The 22784-nt window shown below is 44.8% G+C and overlaps 1 protein-coding gene across 1 annotated transcript in view; it reads right to left on the bottom strand.

The window, feature by feature from the left end:
- Positions 1-540: 540 nt before the first annotated feature.
- The window catches only part of unc80 (unc-80 homolog (C. elegans)), a gene marked incomplete at both ends in the record, with an annotated part of 80200 nt that continues 57956 nt past the window's right edge, over positions 541-22784 (bottom strand). The window contains 25 exon segments of the mRNA XM_080422460.1: positions 541-1032; positions 2153-2358; positions 3954-4059; positions 4261-4342; positions 5657-5713; positions 6577-6724; positions 7251-7430; positions 8172-8337; positions 9228-9412; positions 9592-9798; positions 10810-10933; positions 11575-11700; positions 11975-12098; positions 12938-13138; positions 13509-13727; positions 13853-13945; positions 14431-14601; positions 15187-15283; positions 15866-16004; positions 18309-18443; positions 19532-19797; positions 20302-20482; positions 21122-21223; positions 22075-22163; positions 22424-22592. Coding sequence (XP_080278586.1) covers positions 541-1032; positions 2153-2358; positions 3954-4059; positions 4261-4342; positions 5657-5713; positions 6577-6724; positions 7251-7430; positions 8172-8337; positions 9228-9412; positions 9592-9798; positions 10810-10933; positions 11575-11700; positions 11975-12098; positions 12938-13138; positions 13509-13727; positions 13853-13945; positions 14431-14601; positions 15187-15283; positions 15866-16004; positions 18309-18443; positions 19532-19797; positions 20302-20482; positions 21122-21223; positions 22075-22163; positions 22424-22592 — 4065 coding nt within the window.

A 22784-nucleotide genomic window follows, 5' to 3' on the forward strand; every position in this document is an offset into this window, starting at 1 on the left:
TATTGTTAAACTCATCTATCTTTAAGTGCATCGGTCGGTCAACGGATCCACATTCCCACCCAAACCACATGTAAACAGACAACAGAAGTGGATTTAAAACCACCTGTCATCAGGTTTGCCGTGTTCAAGCAAGTCAACAGGCTGCTATAAAGAACTACCGTCACATTAACAGGCATACAGAGATACTCGACAACATCACAGAGAGAGACAAAGCTGTGCAGTGAAAAGTACCCGGATCGTGTATCTGTTGAGTAGCTACCAGTGGGAAATATCCACTTGGCCGCCCATCCTTCTGTCCGTCTGTCCGTACATCCATCCATCCATTCTTCCTTCCATGCATCCCTCCCTCCCTCAGCCTCTGGGCCCTATTTTGCGCGTCTTAAGTACCAGGTCTTATGACTTAACTTTAGACTTGGAGGCGTGGCCAATGCTGTTTCACCATTTTGAATGGCCAAACAGCATTGGCCACGCCTCCAGGTCTTAAGTTAAGTCATAAGACCTGGTACTTAAGACGCGCAAAATAGGGCCCCACGTCTCTCATCAGACATGAGACTCGTCCAGGTCCAGGTCGATGATGGACAGGGGCGAGCTTCGGGGCGTGTGGCGGTGGGAGGAGGAGGAAGGGGGGGCCAGCAGCGGGACCAGCAGGGGGTTCTCCGTCCCGCTGTCCTCGCCCGCCCGTGGCGAGGTGTCGCCGGGCGGCAGGAGGGACGTGGTGTCCTTGTCTCCAGGGCTCTCGCGGATTCTCGACGGGCCCAGAGCGGGCGGCGGCGCCGAAGGCGGAGGAGGAGGAGGAGGAGGGGGAGGTGGCCGGGGCGCGGGCGCCGTCCCCAGCACCGGGAGCGGGGGAGGGAGAGGGGAGGCGGTGCGGGACAGGGGGAGAGGGGAGCAGGTTCGGGAGAGGGGCAGCGGGGAGCAGGCGCGAGACGGAGGCGTCGGGGTGGAGGCGCGGGAGATGGACGGGGGAGGGGAGAGGCTGACTCGGAGGCCCCACTGCTCTCTCCTCTCTTTGCTGGCGACGGCCGGAGGTATCTGAGGAACAAGTTTCCTTTATTTATTATTATACAACAGGTAGTTCCGACCAAGCAATCTGATTGGTTGAAATAGCTATCTAGCCGTGCTTCAAACCAGCATGATAGCACGGGCCTAATCACATTAATAAATCACTCCGCACTGCAGTCCGCACCTGATTAGACCATATATGGCACAGCTGTCCCACGGTAGGAAAGCAAACAGCACGGCGAAAATAGACGATCTACAAGTTCACAACGCGTCGCCAGGTATCGCACGGTGAATATATCCGATCTACAAGTTCACAACGCGTCGCCATCGCGACGCGTTGTCATCTTGTAGATCAGTTATTTTGGCCACGTGACACGGTCGTACGACGGAGCATATAGCCTACTGGAATTCATTCCACTGCGCAAGCATTGATAGCTCAGCTGTGTTGATGAGACGGTGCCTCAGATCGCTGCTACAGGGACTATTTAATGTCTCAGTCAAATAAACTCTTCCATTTACAGGGAAACGGATAATAGCGAAACATTTTTATTATGAATTGCCCCACAATATGAATAAATTTGGATGTGTTTTGTTGGTAACTGTTGTATAATCGCAATATTACACTCGAGGGTGTGCTTTACCTTACATTATTGGCACTTCAGTGATGCTCGCGGAACTCTGCTTCGCCTCGTTCCTGACCGCATCACTGGCGTGCCAATAATGACGGTAAAGCACACCCTCTCGTGTAATATTGCTTAATTAACAGCAGAGCCCCCCCAATATCCCATGGACAATTTAATACCTTCAAATCTCCCTACCTCAGTATGTGACTGTTTGTAACTCGCTATTTTTCTGATCGACAAGCCACAACGTGTTGTGTTGTGAGCTCGTACATCTTCTATTTTACCACTAATAGTGTTTCCCATTTTTTTCAGATAGTAAGGCATTATTCTGATTCTGATTTAATTAAAAAAATTCATCACATCCGTGCCATGGAAATGGGCTTCCATAGAGATCAGAAGCACCATGTATTGATCTTTACTCGTACCGATGAAGACAGAGATAAGGATGAAATTCCTTTAAGAGGAAACCATGGAGAGACAGAGTAGTAGAAATTACAGTACCTGGAAAAAAAGAAAGAGTAACATACCTGTGTTTTAGCGGGGCTGTGCAGGTCGGCAGTCACTGTGGCCAACGATAAAGAGGGCGGGTCCAAGGTGGAGGACTTGGAAGGGGCTGGGCTGGACTTCCTGCTCTCGGGAGGAGGGTCCGTGGGACTCGGCGTAGGGGGCTTGGTGGCCCCTGCGGCCCCCTGTTGCCCCTGAGTCTCTGTGAAGGTGACCGATCTCTTTTGGTCTGTAGGAACACAAACGCGCACGTCGATGGAGAGAGAGAGAGAGAGAGAGAGAAAGAGAGAGAGACAGCATTGCCCCCTAGCGTCTCGTTTTACACAACGTCACTACCAAGAGAATGGATGCGGGGGGGGGGGATGGGGCGCAAAGGGGGACACAAGAGGGTATGGGCGAGGCTTGGGGGGGATGCAAGACAGACATGCAGAGCGCCCTACAACGAGAGGTTTAAAAAGGGGTCGGGGGGGGGCTGTGGGGTGGAGGGTAAAGCATCAGGATGGGGGGGAGGAGGAGAGGGGAGTGCGTCTCACCTTCACAGTCCAACAAAGTTTCTTTATTTTGACATAAGACAGAACAGAGTGAGAAGAGTCAGTTTGGAGACAGTCCATACAACAACAACAACAACACGCAAGATCCGAACGAAGACTGTGGTCATGAATGTGGGAGGGGAGGGGAGGGGGGGGGGGGGTGGTGTCACACGTCAGTTCAAGGTCAGCCCACTTTAACCCAGGGGTCTTCAACAGGGGGTCCGGGACCCCTAGGGGGTCCTTAGAGCTACTATAGGGGGTCCGCCAAATCTTTGTGCGATTGGATTTCGTTTTTTTACATGAACCACTTGAACCCTAAAATTCCTAGAGGAAGAGGCTATAGGTGTAGAGGGACAAAAATAGCAGACTAAGTAAAAAAAAAACTTTAATCTGAAACAACTTTATACAATATAGAGTAGTGGGTCCCTGCTTCATCTCTCTCTCAGCTAGGGGGTCCTTGGCCTGAAAACGTTGAAGACCCCTGCTTTAACCCATTAAGACATGGAGGCCGATTCTACAAATCAGCCTTCTAAATCAGTAGTTTCCACACTTTCACATTTTCAAAAATGTTAAAAAAAATAGCAGATGCACATGCTCGCAACAGGGCACAAAGTGACGCGCTGTGAGCTTGTAGATCTGCTATTTTTGAATAGCCAACGCAAAAATCTAAGAGTCCAGAGGTAAGCACACACATCCCAAAAAACGTATCAGGTGCTGAACAACAATACGTACATCAGAGGAAAGGAAGGGAAGTCCGCACACTGTTAGCTCCCAGATAAATAAAATTATTTTATTTATTTATTATTTAATATATGTTCTACTGGGAGCTAACAGTGTGCGGACTTCCCTTCCTTTCTTTTAAAGGCATAGCCTATTAGCCTATGCTATGACATCCGGTGATGTTTTTTTGCCAGAGGATCCCGGCATTTTAGCCAGCTTGAGGAACCGAATGTACTGTAGTGAGGATAAGCATTACATCCAACGGTTGTTTTTGTACCACAAAAGATGTGATTACATTGTATCTACATCGCGTTGTCAAAAGAAGACCACAACAACTACGTTGTTTCAGGTTTTCGGCAGACATTTTGATGTGGTGCGTACTTGATATGAGGTGTAGGGATAAATCTAAGACATTGTACTTGATCTGCACACACACTCATCCGTTTTCATCTTTATAAATTATGACACACACACACACACACACACACACACACACACACACACACACACACACACACACACACACACACACACACACACACACAGGGGGGGGGCTGTGTTGTTGTGCTGTTACCCAGTGGTTTGTTTTTGGGCTGGATACTCCGGCGTGTTGTGGAGTCTCGCGCTCCAGATCGACCGCGGGGCTCCGTCTTCGGAATTGACAGCAGGGGGCGCCGCAACTGGAGGAACAATAATAATAATACAATAATACCAAGTTTCTGTGAGGCACAGAACTCCAAAACGTGTTATACATAATGGACAGCTTATGGGTCTCAATTATGGTTGCACCAAATCAGATATTGATAATTTATTTTCTTAAATCTGCATTTCTTGATACTTTTAACACAACCAATGAAAGATGGACAGACAGACACACACACCTGTCTGAGTCCTCGCTTCCTTCCTAACGGTGGTTGGATCAGAAGGTTCTGTTGGCCTGGTTCACTCTGCACACTGGCAACCCTGGGACATGGAACCAACCACACACACACACACACACACACACACACGCACGCACACACACACACACACACACACACACACACACGCACGCACGTGAGGAGAGGATACAGAGACAAACAGCAGTGAACACATCAAATGGTCACTGTCTCCACAAACTATTCGACCAACTACGATGCAACGCTCACAAGACACAATATGTTACAGGACGCCCAATCACAGCGCAGGAGAAGAGCTCTGCTACGATTCATAACACCCAAAACAACAACAACAACAACAAAAACAGCAACAACAAGAACAGGGGATTGTGGGGGAAGGAGTAGCAACCCCAGGCAAGAGAGTGTTGTCAGGATACGTAAACTAATCAAAATGTGTGACTTATTTCATTTTAATTGTATCAATACAAAGAAAAACATGGATCCACTTTTAATGTATACAGTAGCCTATGTTCAATTGGACACTGAATTTGACTAATCAACAGCAAAGGGTTATAATTAGACTAAGGTTTGTCCTGCACGAGGGTTGCCACCCCAGGGTCCCCCAAGCCCCTACAGATTGGTATCCAGGAAAGGACAGACCAATTTGAGATCAGCAAGAAGCCCGATTACACACTTTATGAGAAACACCATGGTACCGATGGGAGAGAGAGAGAAGCTGACATTGGTGATGATACACTGTAGGAAGAAAAAAAAGCTAACAGCAAAAAGTGAACCACCCTTGAGGGCGGGTGTGTTTGAATGGGGGGCATGTAGTTCGGGGGGGGGGTTCAGCTAACAGTTTTGGAGAGATCGGGATTGGGATCAGTGTTTTGGACAGACAGACCGACTGACATCCCCATCCCAGTGCTGCAGACACACTGAAATCCAGCGACATCGTATCAAGACACAACGCTCTACAGCCAGAGCCCGGTGCTGTTTTCTGGATGCCATGGCGATGAGGTCACTGCTGTGGTAAAACACTGTGTCCATCCTTTATTTACTCCATTATTCAGTATATTCTTTTTAAGGTCTACCTACGGTCATGGTTAGAACAGTGGATGAGCTGAGGAGATGGAAGGGTCAGCATGGAGCTCAAAGGGAGTGTTAGGGGGGGGGGTGTTGACAGAGACACGGCACATTGCACCCACAGAGAGAGAGAGAGAGAGAGACAGAGGAAGAGTGGAGGCCCCGAGGCCGCTTGATCGGATGTGGATGAGTGGTCACACGGATCGAAGACGGCCAGCGAGAAGGAGGAGGGCTGCCCCCCCTCCCCCCGTCCGGTGGCAGACAAGACGTTCAGAACGGGACACACAGAGAGAGAGGGGGGTGGGCACTGTACCTAGAGAGGCTACCCTCCTGCAGAAGACCCTGGGATTCATCTAGCACATTGGGCTCACTGCAGAAGATGGGCGAAGAAGTGAGGGTTTAAAAAAAAAAAAAAAGACATCAGCGTTAAGCTGTGGGGAAATTCCTGGAAGTTTGGTGGAAGTTGTGGCCTTCTGGTATTTTGAAGCACAGCTATGCAAGAACGTTCAAAAAACTCTTACCCAGACATTATGTCAAGGTTACTGGCACAATGCTGCTCTTGGGCTGCCAGGTAAGAGATTAGAAATCAATGAAGTTACACAGTAAAAGGATGACACTCTATGGAATGTGACCAGGTCAGAATTATGGGTTATATGTTCAGGTCAGAATTATGGGATATGACCGGGTCAGAATATTCATGATAATTGACACTCCAAGTGGACACAGCAATCTATAGCGTTAACAATTGTATATATATATGTGTGTATGCATATGCATATGTGTGCAATGTGCATTATATGAGAAAATACATGTGATAATTCATAAAGGAGGGCTTGTAACTTCCACTGAACACTCAACAGTTCACTAAACATACGTTTAGATCCGAATGGATAAAAATACGTACGTATAATAAGTACGTTTACTGAGCGTTCCGTGGACGTTCCAAACCCTCCTTTATGAACCGAACTCCTGTGTTTTGCAGTTTGTGCATGAAATTTGACTGAACTCTATAACATATATTCTGTAAGTTCGTATCGTGTGTGTGCATACATATGCAGTATACTGTGTTATATACTTATATGTATTACGTTCTTAAGTGGCTATTTTAGCTTGTATCTGTCAAATGTGTGTGTGTGTGTGTGTGTGTGTGTGTGTGTGTGTGTGTGTGTGTGTGTGTGTGCATGTGCGTATGCTTGTGCGTGTGTGTGTGTGTGTGTGGCGGTGGAACAGTACCTGTGGCTGGGCAGCATGGTGGCGCGGGGGGCGTCGGGTTGCGAGGCTGCTGTGCCCGTGGCGTGACTGGAGAATCGCCGCTGAGACATCACCCTGGGCAGGAAGACCTCATGCTCACTCACCACACTAGGAATACTGATGGAATCATCTGGAGAGAGACAGAGAGAGAGACAGACAGACAGACAGACAGACAGAGAGAGATCATCCTCCATTGTGTCACTGGTGCTGAACAAACGGATTGAAAAGGCAACTTGGACAAAATGAGTTGATTCAAATTCATCATATTTCTCTAATACTAAATATCAGGTGGACACTTTGGAGGAATGCAAAAGAAAGAAAAGAAAATGTGGATGTTGCTAAATTACTTGGAACATTGTAACTAAAAACTGTATTCTTACAAATGTCATACAGGTGGAAATAAAATCTATGGAAGCATGAATAGAAAAACACATCAGCATCAGCCATCTGATCTCCATTCAGCTTTCCACGGATGATTTAAAAAAGAAAATCCCAATGCATGCCCAGAGATACTGTAAGTACAAATGAAACAGACAGACAAACACACAGCGACGTTGTGATCCGTCAGAAAATCGGAAAACGCTTTGACGGCCGAACATGGGGCAAACGGAAAGAGAACTAACCGCGAACACTGAAAGGAATGAAGGTCCTCTTACTCTCCTCCTCGTCTTCGTCGGTGCGGCTGAGCGTGTCCTGGGAGGGCTGGCGTGACGGCTGGCTGTCCTGCTCCCACACCGTGCCGGTGCCCGTGTTGGAGCGGGACATGGTGGCCAGGCTGAGCCGGTAGGCCGACGTGGATGTGCCCACTGTGCTGATGGAGGTCTTGCCTTGGTACGCTGTTGGATGGAGGGCTTGATCAATAATGCGACTATTATTGATCGATTCTAGGTCGATTCTACAATGCTTTCTACGGTTTTCTGAAAAACGTATATTGCTCTATCAGTGGTGATCAAACTTTTTCATGTCAACGATCCCCAAAATTGAATGTACAGTATATGGCCGCCGACCCCCATCTTAAAATATTTTGTTCCAGGGACCCCAAAAACTAAGATTTGAGTGAAAAAAATATCACTTTAAAAAATTTATATTTTCAAAGATTTGCTAAAAAAAATCACGATTTTTGAATAGCCAAAGTATAAAATGATACAGATGCTTTCCCAGTTTTAATGGGTTAATATTATGATGTCAATCCAATTAACAATTGTGGGATCTCATTCTAAATCAGAGATATAGCGTCGCTGTCGTGCTGTTTATACCGTTTATGTCCAAAACCGAAAAAAGAGCCTGTGTTCCAATGTTATTATTTAGTCTCAAGTTCTTGTTAATACTTTTCATTGGTTAAATATTTATAAAACCCACAAATATTTATAAAACCCACAGACAGACCGAGTCAAAATATATCACATTTCAATGTATTGTGAGCTTGTAGATCGGGTATTTTCACTACTTTCCATCCTACAGTGACTATAGTCAATAGTAAGGCAAAAAGGAATGGCACTTAGACCACAGTCACCACTGCTGTAGAAAATCACAAGATAGGAGCAGAATCAAAAGTCAATGGAGTGGTGCTGTCTGACCTGAGCCGCTGTGCACCGCCTCCTTGAGGATCTTCAGCTCGTTGTTGAACTCGGCGAACAGGGAGCTCTTGCAGAGCGGCCGCGGGATGAAGCGCCGCTCCAGCTGGTCGGCGATGTGATGGCGCGCCGTGATCTCCTCTTGCGAGTCCGCCGGCTGGGTCAACAGCTGCATAGCCAGACGGAGCGCACACACACACAGTTAGAAAGAACAGTGGTGTAAAGTAACTAAGTACACAAGTAAGACGCGCGAACGCAGCTCGAAAATAACAATAAGAAGAATCGAAAGGAATGAGCAATTGTAGAGAAGTGGGTGGTACAGTGTTTGTCTTTTTTAAATGGTTATGTTTGTTTGTTGTGTTTTTTTTTTTTGTGTAAATGTTTTTTGTCTTTGTAGTTGTTGAAATGTGTTTGGTGTAGGCATGTTGCAGGCTGTTGTGCATTTTAATCAGAGCATTGTCTACATTCCTGCACTCTGGCGCACTCTGGCGGCTGCACACAGGCAGTGCATGCACACAGAGACACACACACACACAACCCGAGCACGGTTACATAGTAAGCTCCACTTGGTCGGAGGCGCGGAAACTCAAGTACTGTACTTAAGTACACTACAGTACTCCACTACATCTCAGAGGCAAATATTGTACATTTACTCCACTACAATTATTTGAAAACTTTAGTTGCTAGTTACTTTGTAGATTTTGATTATTATCACAAAACATACAGTAACCACTTAAGCCCTATACATTTCGGCCATTTGAAAATAATGTGAGCTTGTAGATCTGCTATTTTCAAAAGATTTCTATACATTTGAAAACTTGAAATGGGACATTATGCATAATGAGTACTTTTGCTTTTGGTACTTTAAGTACAATTTGATGCCAATACTTTTGTACTTTTACTTGTAACAGAGTATTTCTATATTGCAGTATTGATACTTTTACTTAATTTTTTTGAGTACTTTTTCCACCACTGAGAAAGAAACACAAACACTTGAGTGTATAATAAATGGAATGTAATAGAAGCAAGGCAGAAAGTTGCCAAGATGCTACTGCTTACCTTGCACTGTATGAAGGGCCTGAGCAGAACAAAGATGGGGATTCGGGTCCGTACTATGAAGTCGATGAAGTCCCAGAAAGCCAAGCCACCGACCTTCCTCAGGGCCATCTCCTTAACCTGCAGACTGAGGCGATACCACTGGTTCCCAAGCGAGCGCTCGAAACACACCAACACCACTTTCAAAGCTGGAGAGAGGGAGAAGGACGCAAGAGTGTGAATGACAGGAAAACAAAGGGATTGCAGGTAAATAGCCCCTTGTTTTTATAATTATTATTAATTTAAAAACTAAAATTCAAAAGTCAAATCAATCTAAAAAGAATACAAGATTTCTGCCCGACAGCAATTACTCTACTTCTCTAGTTACCCAGATAAGCAGCCTGGCTGGTGGACTCGGCCAGTCCCTCCCGGCGCAGGTCCTTGCCCGTGTCGCCCGGCGTTGAGCAGTGTGCCGGGGAGGCATCCAGCATGAAGTTCTTGGTGCGGGAGGTGGAGATGATGCGCGGAGGCAGCAGGATGTTGATCACAGTCTGCATGAGCAGGAAGATCTCCGGCTGCTCCAGGTGGGGGCTGTCTGCACAGGACCGGACAGGACAAGCACACACACACACACAACTTCACACTGTGGAAACCGAATTTAGGGCTGCGACAGTGAAGCATTTTCTTAGCGCTTATTCGATTGATTACCGCTTTGATTGATAATAATAATCGAGAAGTTTAAAAAATATATATAACACTGAGCAAAATTAATTCTGATTAACTGATTAACCACATTAGCTCTATTTTATACTTTGCCGTTCAATGGGGTCGTACAAAAAAAAACTGCTTGCGACTCGTTGTGACCTTTTTTCCACGATGAACACCCGTCGCTTTAACTTATGAAATGTAAGTTAAGCTTTATTTGCTCTCTAGTTATTTAAGTTGCTGAAACTTCTGGTAATAGCCTTATGTGCTATTAGTTAAATATACGTTATGTGCACATATCGTGTGTGGGTGTGTGTGAGTGTGAGTGTGTGTGTGTCACGCAAATGACACACTGCAGCTGTGCATACCTTTTCCTTTGTGTGTGTTTTACGTACATGAGAAAGTGGTGTATATGAGTGATTGAATTGGTTTTCTTTCGTTTGAAGAGCTGAAATTGTATTTACAGCTGTTCCTCATGACATGTTGTAAATAACTTAGAACCAGGGAGTTATTATTATGCATAGCCTACCTGTTTGGAACCTTATATGATCCTCAAAATGCCCGCATATTACATCTTGCATTGTATTTTAATGTTGTAGAACTTAAGTAGGATATGCTATTGCCGTGTGTGTTGTTTGTTTCTGCTTCATGTGTAGGGCTTAACCAATTAAAATGTTTTATTTGTAATGACTGACAGTCTAAAATCTGAAATATAATAAAACAAATATGTGTATGGCATAGGCCTATTTGTGTTGTTGCTGGTATGATGCATTGCACATAGAGGGGCGGCATAATATTTTTTCGCCTCGAGCAGCACAAGTGCATGCGCCAGCCCTTGTGTGTGTGTGTGTGTGTGTGTGAGAGAGAGTCAGTGAGAGTGAGAGGGTGTGTTTCTCTTTACCTTTGCTCCCAGAGCCCACAGTCAGAACAAAAGGAATGAGCAGGTTAAGCAGCATGCCCTCTCGCCTCTCCTGATTGGTGAACGGTGAGATCACGTGACCCAGAGGAAAGTCATCCTTCAGAGCCTGTGGAAGAAGAGGAGCTCAACTCAACTCGGCTTTATTGTCACATCACAGATTTACAGGTGTAAGAAAGTGGGTGAAATTATTTGCTGTGTAAGCTTCACAGAGAAAGAAATAGAGAAATAAAGACACAAAAACAGGTCAGATATCAACATGGGCAGTGTAAAATGTATACATAGGTTGCATGATATACAGAACACATAAGGTACGAGGGTAAAAAAGTAGTGGGATGATGCTATTAACCCATTAAGACCTGAGGCCGATCTTCTAAAAAACCTGTTGCTATATAAGTGGTGCTCAAACTTTGTCAAGGACCCCCAAAATGGTATATATTTGGCTGCAGACCACCATCTAAAAATATTTTGTTCCAGGGACCACCAGAAGCAAAGATTTTGAGTAACAAATGTCCGCTTAATTTTTTTTCCATATATTTAAAGATTTCCACACATTTTCACGATTTTTCTAAAATAGCAGATTTACAAGCTCATAGCACGGCACAAAGTGATGCGCTATGAGCTTGTATATCTGATATTTTGTAATAGCCAAAGTATAAAATAATGGTTAAAGTGGTTCAAATCTAAATCTAAAATCTATCTGACACAGACACTCGCCTATAAGTGCGAGGAGAGAATGTAGGGTTGTACCTGTATCTGCAGAGCAACTAGCCGGACCACCGCTGTGCTGAAGGGGAGGGGAGGGGACAGGTAGGGGCTCAGGTGAAGCAGGGGCAGCCCGTCTGCAACACTGGACGGTCCCACCACACCCATTACCTGAGGACATGCACACAGACAGTAAAATAATGCATGCACGCACACACACGTTTGTGTACTGTATACAAAGTATGTTTGTCGATATGTGTGGATGTATCTCCATGGCAGTAATGTATATGCCATCCCGTACCAGTAAGGGTAGTCTTGAGTGGATGCCTAAATTGTCCCCATGCATGTGTGCATGTCTGTGTTGTTGAATAGTGTACTAAAGTGTGTGTGTGTGTGTGTGTGTGTGTGTGTGTGTGTGTGTGTGTGTGTTCGTTCCATCCTGTACCAGATTGACGCAGACGTTGATGAGCGAGCGCAGGTGTGGGAGGAAGGAGATGATTGGTTGCCGCTGCAGAGTCAGACAGATGCCCTCGATCAGACTGCTGGCCGCCTCCCATTCCACCTGTCTCCTAGATACCACACACGCACACATGCACACACAGTGAGAACGCACACACGCAAACAGAGGCTTCTGTTGAAAACTTCAGTCTCCCACACGAGCCATGATTGGATAAAATGTGTATCCCGACCTGGAAATGTATTTTCTGTTCTTGAGATGGGGAGACCACTGTTACTAAACTCTACTGCAATGATTTCTATCCAAATATAGAGCTATTTAACTCTATCCAAATATAGAGCTATTTAACACTTATTGTAACAAAAGAATGTCACTTACACCATGTGAAATCAAACACAATTACATTATATTATAAATTATGAGGAGGAAGGAGGACAGTGAACTCTTTAATCACAGACACACAGACACACACAATGTACAACAAACTGACTGCAGTTCTGTATGAAAAACTAATTCTAATGCTAAACGAAAAAAATCTTAAATTATTTATATTTGTATACAAATATTCAGTTTGATCTGTCCCTGATTACTCAACAATGACAAAGTCTCTGTTTATAAATATAAAATGCAAATATTGCATAGTTCACAAATACAGCCAGCCAAAACGATACTGCGACAGACCATCTAAACGCTACTGTGACAACACGCAGTCACGCATGCACGCACACACCACAGTGACGGCACTTACGGCGCAGGCAGCACTCACAAAGACAGTGCTATGTAGGTGGCAGCGCCAAGTAGAAGCCAACCATACCCTAAGTACACACCACGGCACAGGGACTGCCACTGGCACGGCACAACACGCTTCCACGCCAAGCGATAGACACGGTAGTGTATAGGGGGAAAGCGCGGCAAACAGACCTGGTGCACAGTGCCTGAGGGCGAGCGCACCTGAGCGTGGGCATTTTGTGGATCTTGTTGAACATGCGGTCCAGCCTCTTCAGGATGAGAATGAGGGCGGGGCGCACCGCCTCGGCCGACCAATCGGTGATGGGCAGCATGTCCATGATGTAGCGCCGCAGGCCGCGGCTCTCCATGGTCAGGGTGTCGTAGGGCGCCAGCTTCAGCAGGGCGTGGGCGATCTCCGCCAACCTGTGGGTAGACAAACGCATAATGTATGCCTATGTATATTCCACGCCAACCCTATAGCGTCCCTATTCAGAGCATGTCGTAACAGGCGAACATTTGACGAAAACAGCAGATATATACACTTTACAAGTCACAACGCATTGCGTTGCAGCACATTGTGAGCTTGTAGATCGGCTATTTTCGGTGTAGAGTGGGAAAAAATGGGGCCTAGCGTCCCGTCAACCCTGGTTTAAGTGGTTAAATCTTCACTTTCATGTTGCAACATCACAAAGTGATATGTGACGATAAGCGATAAGAATTGAACCGATAGGAGAAGCAGAGCGCTTGCATAATATGCACACACACACACACATACACACACACACGCACACACCTCATGTGGGACTTGATGTCAAGCAGTTCGAGGGCGATAACCCGAGGCTCCCCGGCTACGTTCTGCAGGATTTTGAGGCGCGGGCCGCAGTGCTTGTAGAACTCAGTGCAGATGTTGAGGAGAGACTCGCGGGGTCGACGGAACTCCTCTCTGGCGATGCGCTCGTCCAGCTCCTCCCTCGGCAAGCCCTGGCCCTCCTCCAGGAGATGGAGGTTGTCTCTGCACGCACACACACACACACACACACACACACACACGCAGCCATGAATACACAAGCAAAGGGACACACAAACGGACAGACACACTTATAACAGACTGCAACAGTGCTGCAGTGCGGTCCTGACCTGAGGTTGGGTCCTCCTGACATGGTGTGGTTGGCCGTGGTGGCGCCCTTGTGGCCCTGATCACAGCGGGATATCTGGGGGGCCGTCATAGGTCTGTTGGTGGAGGTGGGGTGAAATTGTTATGGAAGCAAACAACACATTCTCACCCCAAGCTAATCATATACGGACACTTTGTCAGGACGCCTTGGTGTCACTGGGTCAGTGCACTGGATACTACTTTAGCATAATTGGTGAGATAGGGTAGTTTGAAAGTCACGTTGTCGTGTGAATGCCAACAGAATGCAGAAGTTTGTCACGTGACTGATGACAGACTGTGGAGGTGACTGAGAACAAGGTGAGGTTGCCACTAACAGCATTGAAAATAAGTTACAAAAAAAGGAAAAACAGAACAATGACAACATGGCAGGCTGACACCTCACTCATATAATCACTTCTGAACAAAATAACTTGAGAAAGGATGGGCAGAAGACACGACTCCTTTTGGGTGAGAACTAAGGTCTCGTCCAATAAACTGATACACATGCACATTGATTGTGTGTGTGTGCGTGTGCGTGTGCGTGTGTGTGTGTGTGTCAGACCGTGTGAGCGTCTCAGAGCTGTACAGTAGAGCCTGCAGGGAGGTGGCGAGCGCAGCGATGGCAGCGATCTCGTCCCTGGCAGCGGATGCTGACTCCATGGTAACAGTGTTGCTCTTCAGCTTCTGGAGGAAGCAGGGAACCAGAGCCTCCAGTACCATCAGCATCTGCAGACTGGACACACACACACACACACACACACACACACACACACACACACACACACACACACACACACCTTTTGTGCTCATACTGTATATGGAGCTGACTGATTTGTTTGCTGATGTCATGACGACACATTGAAGTTAGACAACACACTCCATATTTGGGCGTGGCTGCATTGGGAACTCCTTATATGGTTAAGGCTGAGTCATGGTGACATGAGCGTGACGTCAGAGGTCCGCCCGCCTGCCGGCCAGTCTTCCCTTAAGTCAATTTTAATATAGGATGTTTGGCATTATACTGTATGAAAAAGTAGAGAACATAGCCCAACTACTCACACAGGGCTTGGTTAATTATTTCAACCTGGTGTCCACCAGGTTGAAATAATTAACCAATGAAAAGTATTAACAAGAGCTTGTGACTAAAACATTATCTACATTGGACAGGTTCTTTTTTGTTCTTTTTCTGTTTTAGACATTTGACACTTGACAGCGATGATTTACAAATAATTATACTAATTCATACAGTTTTTCTTACGATGTTCTATTAGAGCGATAGACTCATGACCACGATGCGTACAACAGTATACTTCCATACCTCCTGAAGGATTCTGGGGCGTACGCCACCACAGTCACACACAACTTGATGGCCTCGCTGATGGAGAACGCCAGGTCCTCATTTCCATAGCAGAAATCTGCAACACAGGTAGCAACACTTATAAAGTATTGAAAATAAGTAACTCAAAATTGTACTTGAATTATTTGAGTAAATGTACTTTACTTTCCACCACTGCAAGTTTTGTAGGGTTTGGAGTAGGGATGGGACGATGTCAAAATGACATGTCACGATTATTGTGGCAAAAATAATTGCGATTAACGCTATTATCGCGATAAAACTTAAAATGCCACTTTCGTTAACCACTTGAAACCCCTATTCTTGGGGAAACGTTTGCCAAAAATAGCCAATCTACAAGCTCACAACTTTGTGAGCTTGTAGAGCTGCTATTTTTGTCTTGATTCGATTTTGTGTAGAGTGAAATAAGAGCGTACCAAATGTGCTATTTACAAGTTCGTTTTATCAAGTATAGAGGGTTTAAGTGGTACTGAATTTGCAGCTCAACAAAAGCTAATGTAGCTAAGCTAAGCTAGTGTATAACGGAGGACAATTTCACGATAAATTTAAATGTCCACGATACGATTTTTGTGAGTTTTTTTTTTTAATCACGATAACGATTATCGTCCCATCCCTAGTTGGGAGAACAGTAGCGATGTTTTACCGAGGGAGCGTAGAGGTTTCTCTGCCTTGACCAGCTCTCCAGCATCCAGAGCGTCCTCCGTCTCTCCTTCCAGAGACACCAACAGATCAAACAGACACTGGGCAGACACCCCCTTAGACAGGCCTGTGCTGGTGCTGGTCTATGATGGGACACAGTGGAGTGGAAACACTGGTGGTTATACGTGTACTGTACATGTCTACACAGTACAAGCAGATCATAAACGGATGCACTGTTTTGAACCTACACAGGCTTCAGAACATAGTTATAAAATATTGCATTGAATTAAATTACAGTCATTTAGCAGACGCTTTTATCCAAAGCGACTTACAATAAGTGCATTCAACATAGGGAACAAAACTACTAATCACCAGAAGCATTAAGTGCATTCTCTTCTAAAACAAGCAACCAAGAGTATACCTAGTGCTAAGAGTATACCTAGCGCTAAAGCTAAAGTAAAAGTGCAATACATCGTATCACATTGGATTGGGCTGAATGGAATTGTGTCTGTTATCTGCTGGGAGCTTAAAATGTATCTAGACCAGTGGTTCTCAAACTTTTCAGGCTGCCACCCCCCAAAATAATCATATTTGAACTGGGGACCCCCCCCCCCCCCCCAAAATAATCATATTTGAACTGGGGACCCCCCACCCTGATAAGCACTTGGAATTGTAATAGCTGAGGCATTACATTTAGTTTGACTCGGTTCCACAGATGCAAGGGGCTCTACCGCAGTATCAAGAGTTCCACCACCAGGTTTTGGTGTAGTTTCAATCCAGCTGCTGTCAGAATGCTGAATGGGGCATAAGCCTGGATGAGTTCAGCAGCCTGACAGCAGGCGGCGCAGACTTTTCTGGCTCTTCCTGAACACACCTGTGGATTATACCAGGGACAATGACTTGGACTTTAGCCCCCCCCTCGGACACACCTGTGGACTACACCAGGTACAAATGACTTTTTGTTGCACTCCCTCATGGAGCTACTTGCGGATTATACTAGGGTCAGTCCACTCTAGGTGGACACGCACTGACCTTTTGCACCTTAATCCCTTGTATAACGCACTGACTTTTTTTTGTCTTTTTTTATTGTGCTCCTTTTCCTCTAAGCACCTTAACACATCCACCGCCAGAGGTTAATCTCATAATGTACTCACCAGTGCCAAGGTGTTTTTGTTGTTTTTGTTTTTTTCATGTCGCCATAGATCTTGTTAAAATCCTTAAGATTGAGCCGTGAACGGTCTGTTTACATCCGCGAGATCTCCCTGTATCTCCCAGTGAAGACCGCATGTCAAACGGACTTCCATGACTGTAGTTAGAGCGGATTACGTTAAACAGTGAAATGCGAGGAGAAAAAACTACAGGAAGAGAATTGAGTTTCAGTTTCGTCTGTAGAATGGGAGCGGGCGTGATCGTCGAAACCGGATCCCAAATAATTCTATTTCCTGTCATCAAACCGGAAACGGAAGTGGATCAAAAAAATTCCGAAAGTGCACCCGGACCGCGCATGCGCGAAAAGACCGCAGCCCGTAGGACTACGGGCTCGGCGCTTAACCGTTGGATTTAACGGCCCGTAGAACTACGGGCCCGGCGGTAAAGGTGTTAACGTCCATTGTCTATCATGCACAGTATAAGTATAACATGCACAGTATACAATACATTGCTGCTATGCTCAGGCACCTTAGTTTAGTTTTTTTTTGTCTTTTTTATTATCTCAGGTTTTTGTAAATATGTAGATAACTTGTCTGGCCTTCTGTTGCTCTCTTGTTTTGATCTCCTTTCCACCTGCCCCCCACCCTCTTCTTCTCCCCCCCCCCTCTTCTTTCTATGGAAACTAACGTTGCGATGGGAACGATGTACAAAAAAGAATTTCACCCACTTTTTTACCTTGTAAACCTGTGATGTGACAATAAAACTGATTCTGATTCTGATTCTGATTCAGATAAACATTGTGGAAATAGCAGATCTACAAGCTCACAACGCCTCGCAAGGCGAGGCGTTGTGAGCTTGTAGATCTGCTATTTTCACAATTGTTGCCTCTTTCTTATATTACTTGACAATTTGGCCAATGTTTGACCAGTTTTTATAGTATATGTGTTAATTACTTTTGATGCAGTAATGGTAATTTTTCCTTTAAAAAAATGTAGGTATTAAAAAGGTCCTTCAATTGTCACTTCACCGTCATCTGGGGACCCCCTCAAAATCACGTGGGGACCCCCCTGGGGATCACGACCGACAGGTTGAGAACCACTGATCTAGACGTTTTGGATCATTGATCGCGTACCAGAATGCACATCAAATCGGTCTTACAGGGTGAGATGCACAAAGCTAATGCACATGCATTTAAGTACAGTACAGTAGTTCATGTAAGTGTGTGTGTGTGTGTGTGTGTGTGTGTGTGTGTGTGTGTGTGTGTGTGTGTGTGTGTGTGTGTTCATTGGTATTCTTACGGTGAACTCGAGCAGCGGGGCCACACTGGCAAACAGCTGCAGAATGAAGGGCTTTCTGTGCAGGATGTAGAACTGTCGGCAGCAGAACTCGATGCCCTGTCTCAGCAGAGGGTTGCTCTCGTAGTCAGCATAGACCTGACATGGAAATTCAACAAGGTGTATACGCATCACAATTCGTGACAATCTTAAATATCTCAAGATGGGGGGAGAGTATAAATTAAGTAATTCATCCATTCATTATTTTTGAATAAATGAGTGAGTGGAGAGCTTGGCGTTCAAAGGTCAAAGTAAGAAACGTCTAACTACAAGAAAGAAATGGCACGAATGGCATGAGTCTTCACCTTTATTTCTACAGTGTGACATTATTTTTTATTCATCCAAATGCTGATGTAAAGCATTTTTTAACAGCAGTTTCTAACACAGCCAATAAATGTGTCCATACACAGTAACGTGCAGCACGATTGGTGTCTATACCTGCTGCATGGTTGGCATCAATCTTGTAAAGTAACTAAGTACATTTACTGCTCAGAGGCAAATATTGTAGTTTTTACTCAACTATAATCATTGGAACATTTTTGTTAAATTTGCAGATTTGTATTATTATAAAACATACATTAAAGGAGTAGTTCACCCAAAAAATGACTTATTATCTATCAATTGCACACCCCATGAAGCCTTCAATCCATGGATTTATTTTAGTTTTTGTGGCATTCCTAAGCCAATTATTTGATTCCCGTCTCCTACCAGCTAATGTATCCGGTAGGAGACACAAAGTAGATTATTTGTGTCTCCTACCGGATACACACCCGGTCATCAAATTATTGGCTTAGGAATGCCACAAAAACAAAAATAAATCCATGAATTCAAGGCTTCATGGGGTGTGCAATTGATAGAAAATATGACATTTTTTGGGTGAACTCCTCCTTTAACCACTTAAGCCCTGTTTTATACTTATTCGACAAGCTTGTCGCATTGCGACGCCCGGTGATCTTGTATAGTAGATCTGCTATTTTCAAAAGACTTTGTATACATTTTGAAAACTTGTGAAAAGGGACATTCTGTAAAAACTATACTTTTACTCTTGGAAGTATATTCCGATGATAATTCTTTTGTACTTGGACTTAAGTAAGATTTTGAATACTAGGACTTTTACTTGTAACAATAGCTTTTTTTCTCCACTATGATATTGAAACCTCTTCCACCACTGACTGACTGGTCTCTACCTGCAGAATGGTGGGCAGGATCCACTGGTAGCCGCTGAGGGAGAACAGGTGGTTGAAGTGCACGGCGGTGTTGATGGCCGTGGCCGTGTACTGCCTGAGGAGGGAGCTGTCCTCCGGGTGGAGCAGCAGCGCCCCGTTGAACACGTTGAGGAAGAGCATCATCTCGTCGCCCCAGGGGTACTCACTGGGCATGCCCAGAAACATCTCCTCCAGCAGCTTGATCCACAGCACCTTGTGCAAGGTGTCCAGACCAAACAGCTCCTTACCTGGGGAGAAGAGATGGAGCAAATGGACATCGAAACGCACAGAATGACACTCAGGTTGCAGGGGGGGGTTTTGGCTTGCTGGTCAAAATCGGAATGATGATTTCTAGTTATCATATTAAAAAAAATACATCCGAGTTATCAGTTTCATAATCCAATATGATACTTTGAAGCACAGGACACTTTTTGTAGACTAAAGGGCCATTCACATTGAGCACTATAACTATAAAAAAAATCTTAATCCAGTGGATTATGAATTAAAAATAAAATAAAAGTACAACAATATAATGAACAATATAGTTATAGTTATCTTTATACAGTAGTTATAGTGCTCAGTGTGAATGGCACTTTAGGCTAACTGGTTAGCGAACTATCAGCTGTTTCTATGTTGTTGGATGTATGGATGGTCAGGGAATGGATAGAGAAATGTCTTGTTTGTGCAGGCAGTCGGGGACTACTTTGTCATAGAAATGAAATGAAACGGAAAGGAGTCAGTCTCATCCTAACCCTGTGGCTCGTTGAACAGAGAGAACTCGGCATCGATGGCGGTGCGGGGGAAGGAGGGCAGGCGGAGGAGGTCTTCCTGAAGCAGGGAGACGTGGGACTGCTTGTGCATGGCCGGCATGTTCTGGGTGAGCGAGATGAGGAAGAGGACTCTGCCCACCTCCTCTAGTTTGCGAGAAAACACCTAAGGACGACAGAGAGAGAAAGAGAATACAGAGAGGAAGTTTCATTAACGCAGTCACTGTTTGTCCGTGGTTATACTGTAGGGCATAGCAGTGGCGGCCATTTTCTGGTTCCATCGTGCCAGACCCATTCATTTTCCCCATAGAGATTTCCAAAAATATTTATATAAATTAATTTAAGCCTAGAATCAAGCCATCCAGGATCCTGGTGAATCATGACCATACAACTTTTGATTCTGTAAAACAAAAATTGGGAATATTTAATTATATGATATAGTATATTTAATAAATACCCTTTGTTTTGCGGTTTTCAAAAACAAATTGCACACAATCAAACATTTTATGGTAAAACATATTTTTGGAAATCTCTATGGGAAAAATGAATGGGGTCTGGAACGATGGAACCAGAAAATGGCCGCCACTACTATGCCCTATAGTGGTAACATCTCTAGTGATAACACTGTAACCTCAGACACCTTTCTTTTTATTCTATGAAATTCATGTTACAATAAAACAATATATTTCGTTATTTGATGATTAACAAAAACAGTCCTCTATTTCATGGTTAACCCCAGACACCTGTTAAAATTGGGTGTTGGGATTTACAATTCTCATATGATGAACACACTTTCTCTCCATACCTGTTTCTGAATGAGCTCCTGGCCTTTCTCGGGCAGCATGTGAACGAGGTTGAGCTGGGGCGAGACTGATCTCCGGAACGGATAGATGTCCCTGACATAGGTCTGGAGAAAACCGAGGGAGGGAGATGTCAGGATTACAGATGCACATCAGACCACTATTTAGTACCTATTTGGGATTGGACGTTAGCGGAAAGGGGGATGGGTAAGAGTGTGTAGGCCATTCAAGCTATCAAAGTGGTCACCTTGTATATGCTAGACCATCAGCTTCCACACCGACCGTCATCTAACGTGCATGTTGTACAATAAACCGATGCTACCCTCAAGCCTAGGCTAATCTAATAATATTCTGCTAACAGCAGAAACAAAGGGGCGGGGGGAATCTTTTTTCCTTTTGTTTAACCAAATGGGTTCCTAGATTGAGCCTAGGCTTACTCACCAAGCCCAAGTTATTTCACCCAAAGTATTTAATGTTTAATGTCAACTTTATTACAATGTCCAATGTGTTTGAAAACCACAATTTAAAACACAATTAGAAATGTAGGACTTCAATATACATTATGTAATAATAAACATACAACTGAACAAGCTAGTGACTGAGGAAGGCTAGCTCTGCACTTGGAGTTCAAATGGACAGTCTGAAGTGGTTGAAGAGAGGAGAATGAATGAGGAGGAAGAAGATGAAAGTTATCCTCCTCTACGATGAGGGCTGGAGGAGAACCTTCAGCGAAAGAATGTCAGTAGTTTGTACTGTACATATATATCCATTCGATGACAAAAGACGTTACATATTACTGGTGATAGAGTGTACATCATATAGGCACAAGTATGCCTAAATGATATCATATAAAACATTTTCAGATGACCACATTTGTACAGTACATGAAATACACCTCAATCAATGGTAGAAGTGCGTTAAAATATTTTGTATAATACAGCAGCGGATTCTTCCCCACCTTGGCATAATGAATGAGGTTCCAGCGTTTGTCCATGAGGAAGTAGTTTGCCGATCTGGCCTCGGGAATGTTGAAGAATTCCAGGCACTCTAGATGGAGAGACAGAAGTTATAAGATACTGCACCATCTCCCATGAGTTTGCTGTTACATCACACTCAGGGAGAGAAACTCTTCCCCTGAGACACATTGGTCATTGTTGTGACCAATGTGTCTCAGGGGACACATTGGAGAGGGTTTCACAGTAACCCTCATAGAGGGTTTCACAGTAACCCCGAGAGTGACGTAAGAGCAAAATGGCAACCATCTGAATGGGTGAATTCCAATCGAGTCTGAACCCTATTTTGTGTACTTACTTTGAGTAGAGCTTCAAACTGGGTGTCTTCGTGAACTGGTAGTTGTGTAGGAATATCACACTCATTCTGCCCATGCACCACCAGGGTCTTAGTTCCTGGAAAACAAGTGAATTGAAAGATGTTGTCCAGCAGTGCACAAAAGGGTTTGGGCCAGCTGTTTACGAACTATACTCTGGAGAGAGACACACAGACAGGGGCAAAAACATCATCTCAGTCCCAGGCATTTGGCCTGCCAGAGAAAATAAGGGCATTGTGGAGTGTCACTGCTGGCCAGACCCTCCACTAGGAGGCAGCATAGAGAGCGATAACCACGTTTGACTGCAGGGGGGAAGCCTTCAGCACCATGGACAGGGAAAT

Source organism: Gymnoscopelus braueri (assembly GCF_963280865.1).
Source record: "Gymnoscopelus braueri genome assembly, chromosome: 24".
Taxonomy (NCBI): Eukaryota; Metazoa; Chordata; class Actinopteri; order Myctophiformes; family Myctophidae; genus Gymnoscopelus; species Gymnoscopelus braueri.